Source organism: Branchiostoma floridae, chromosome 18 (assembly GCF_000003815.2).
Source record: "Branchiostoma floridae strain S238N-H82 chromosome 18, Bfl_VNyyK, whole genome shotgun sequence".
Classification (NCBI taxonomy): Eukaryota; Metazoa; Chordata; class Leptocardii; order Amphioxiformes; family Branchiostomatidae; genus Branchiostoma; species Branchiostoma floridae.
Genome location: NC_049996.1, coordinates 11,869,689 through 11,873,452, shown reverse-complemented (window position 1 = coordinate 11,873,452; position 3,764 = coordinate 11,869,689). Strand labels below are relative to the sequence as shown.

At 43.8% G+C, this 3,764-nt stretch overlaps 1 protein-coding gene across 1 annotated transcript; it reads left to right on the top strand.

Moving 5' to 3' along the window:
• The first annotated feature begins 296 nt into the window (after positions 1 to 296).
• On the top strand, positions 297 to 2,914 carry LOC118406083 (kremen protein 2-like). The gene is made up of 5 exons (XM_035805945.1): positions 297 to 639; positions 1,131 to 1,427; positions 1,738 to 2,070; positions 2,236 to 2,403; positions 2,782 to 2,914. The coding sequence occupies exons 1-5, from the start codon at positions 558 to 560 to the stop codon at positions 2,901 to 2,903; spliced, it is 1,002 nt and encodes a 333-aa protein (XP_035661838.1). The 5' UTR covers positions 297 to 557; the 3' UTR covers positions 2,904 to 2,914.
• The last annotated feature ends 850 nt before the right edge of the window (positions 2,915 to 3,764 follow it).

The window sequence follows — 3,764 nt, the reverse complement described above, 5'->3', positions numbered from 1 at the left end:
CAGGATTAGTCTCGTGGATAGTTTGGAGGAGCATAATTTAAAGTTTTCCCTGTGAGCCCTGCGGAAGACGAAGATTGACAGCCGTTAAGTGTCCCCTGTTTTCACTTCCGTCCTCTTGAGATCTTATCTTCGCCTGACAGAACACCTTGCCTTATACAACAAGCAGTTCTTTTCTTCGAAGGTCTGGTTCAAACTGCATGTAAAGGTTCGCATCCGTCAGTTATTTCATGATATTTCGACTTTAAGCTGAACCATTGGTGCTGTTTTGAATGCGCACAGACGACGACTTAAGACACCTGCGACTTTCAGACAACAAGGAAGACGCCTCGGGCACCTCCGGTGTCTTGGGTTAACGACCTCTTAGGTATTAAGGTTCCTTTCTTGGAAAAAGGAAGATTCGAAGACAATCTTCTTGCTAACACACGTCATCAGCAAGGCCTTAAGGATATCCTACAGACGCGTACGTCGTTGTAACATGTCCCAGTTTGCTTTCTGGTGGTGAACTGAAGACAAGGTGTGCAATTGACTGCGCTAGGCCGAAATATCCTACATCCACGATGACTGAGGGAAAATTTCAGACAATCTATACGTTTTGTTTTGTCGCAAAGGCGATCATACTTACGGCTGCTAAGGTTCCAGGTACGTGTCAAGTTTTACTTTATTTTATCTAATTACGTTTTGCTACCTGAATATTATTATTCGCAATGTCGTAGAAATATTTGATCGTCCAGTCCAGTGAACAAAGGTTACTAGTGGCGCTAAATGAAAGAAACGCTAGGATCTTTCCCCGAGTTCAGGAAATGTATAACAGATCATGAACGTCCGAGGTAAACATTAGATTCAATCCACGCTTGTTTATCATTTTCAATACTGATATAAAGGTACAAACAAATAATGTTCGGAGTAATGCGAAATGCAATCTAAGATCAGCATATGACATGGGGAAAGTGGACCTTGAAAACCATTATGAATATCCAAACTACACATACAACTACATAATGTATTTCCACAAACAAACAGTTCTTGAAATGCACTTTTCTATCGACGTATATTAAGTGTGACCTCAGACCCATCGCGTATCACGAAAACGATCTGTTATTTAAAAACCCCATTCACGTCCTTCCCTACAGTTCCCACGTCTCTGGGGTGCTACCAAGATAACCCCTATCAGAGCCCTGTATTGTCCGGCCTGGCCACCTCCGCCACTAAAATGACAGTCCAAGGCTGTCTGGCGTTCTGTAGGTCGTCTGAACATAGGTACGCAGGGGTGGTCAACAGGTACGGGTGCCGCTGTGGTAATGGCTTTCAAGGCGACACCGTTGTGTCGCGCCGACTACCGGATTCGGATTGCACTGCACCGTGCGGAGGAGACAAGTCCCAGTTTTGTGGAGGACCAAGCGGCTCGCAGAAAATCGAAGTGTTTGAAGGTAAGGCGGTAATCTCTCTAACCTGTCAGCGTCATCTACATCTTCCTTTCTTTGGTATTGAAGAAATATGTGTTTTTTCGCCTCTAATTAATTCGGACGATTCGTCAGCTGGCGAGTTTGTAGATATGTGCACATTACAAAGTGACAGGAAATAATGCAGAAATGGTGTAATACGATACTCGAACAATTAGAAGACTAGTTTGGCTCTGGTCCAATGCTGTACACGGTCATTAAGTCAGGTCGTTCAGAGTACACATTAGAGCCTTTCTTATAAAGAAAGCTAAGTAAACAGTGTCAACCTGTTTTTCAGCTTCTATCGGTGCCTGTGGAGGTGACTTAAACAATGACAGAGGAACTATCTACTCGCCAGACTTCCCTGGGCCGTACTCTCCAAACCAGAACTGCACGTGGAACATACAAGTTCACTCTGAAAATGTTGTTAGGGTCACTTTAGAACTATCAGAACTATCCCCAGATGACGTTTTGCAGATAAGAGAGTGTGGCTCGTCTCAAAGACGCGTCAAACATCTGAACTGGTCACCAGATACAGAGTATATCAGCGGTAGCAATGTCATCAGCATACAGTTCCGGACAAAACCGCAAGGGGAGCAGCTGAGACGTGGATTCATTCTGCATTATGAAGGTGAGTGTCTCAGCTGGCCATGAATAAAAACATCTTAGGTTGAAGTTAAACAAATAGATGGCGATGCTCATAACTTATCACTGAATGTTGATGGTATTTAAGTTTTTCGCTGTTTAAAAGTTACCAGAGAAGTTTCTTTTAAATTTTCTGTGTGTTTTCTCGAAGCTGTTGGCCACTGTGAAGCCATCTCCAATGACGCACACGTCGGGTCCGTGTCTCCTTCACTCGCTCTCATTGGTCAACGAGTGACGGTCACGTGCAAGGACGGACGCGCAGTCGCAGTGGAGTGTCAGGAAAATAGACGCTTCGACGTCCAAGGTCCATATTGCACCGGTGAGTCACGTGATCCTACAACAAATCATCTCTCACTTGAGCCATGGACAGGAACATGTGACTGTGAGTTAGAGGTGTTCAACACCAAGGACATGCATGTTTGGCTAGGAGTAGATGGTGTTCAGCACCAAGGACATGAATGTTTGACTATTTGTCGATGGTGTTCAGCACCAAGGACAGGCATGTTTGACCATTTGTTCATGGTGTTCAGCACCAAGGACAGGCATGTTTGACTATTTGTCGATGGTGTTCAGCACCAAGGACATGAATGTTTGGCTAGGAGTAGATTGTGTCCAAGGTTTACAATCGGGTTTAATACTTCGCTAAGTGTATTGTTTTCACTTTCAACAGTCAACAACAATGTTAATTGTTTTCCAGAGACGGGGTCATTTCAACTGCAAGTGTCCACAATAGTATCCGGGACAGTGGCTACGGTTCTTCTAATTTCTTGCATTGTGAACGCGTTTTTCGTCTTCAGACGTAGAAGAGGGAGAAGGTAAGAGCTAGTACTATAAATAACGTGCCAAGCAAGCTTTTAACTTGGCTTGTACAGATTGTATTAGCTGTGCAAGATTTTAGTCCCTCGTATGTCTTGTGTTATTGTACATAGTTCATTGATTCTACAAATAAGGTTTTAATCTGTCCACTGCTAACTTCCTGATACTAGTACTCTACGGTGATCATATTTTTGAGAGAATATAGACAGACCAAACATAAAAACTCCCTCTGAATTAGTGGCCTCTTCCATTGACCCCATGACCTGGAATGTTTGTAAGCTTTCAGCCAAAGTTGGTAAAGGACATGAAGAATGAATGATGTTGTCAAACCTTCACCGAAATATCACTGACACTTTTCGCACGTTTGCAGGTTGACAGAGGATTCCGAAATGTCTGATCATGATTATGAAGAAATTCCTGATGTTCTTGAAATGAAGAACATACCATCGGCATCATGGAGTTCGTCCACTTCTACCTGCGAGTTCCCGACCATTCCAACTGGAGCCGACTACCAGGAACTTATTCCCGTGACGATTGGAGACCATGACTATACACGCCTGGCGTTAAACTCAACTCTCGCGAGAGTGGACGAGACCACAGCAGGCAGGGAGAGTGATATGGAAAACTTAAGCCCGATATCAGCGTCATCCTCTAGCGAATTACTTGCTACTGATTCTGAACGTGATTATCAAGTACTTATTCCAGAGACCACTGAAAACAATGACTATACTAGTTTGGCTTGGGACTCAAGTATCGCGAGAGAGGACGAGACAACAGCAGGTGCCGAGAGTGATAGAAAATTTGAGAGAAGATTTGGTAGATGCTACGATAACTTGGCTCAAGTCATAGAACATGAAAAGGAAC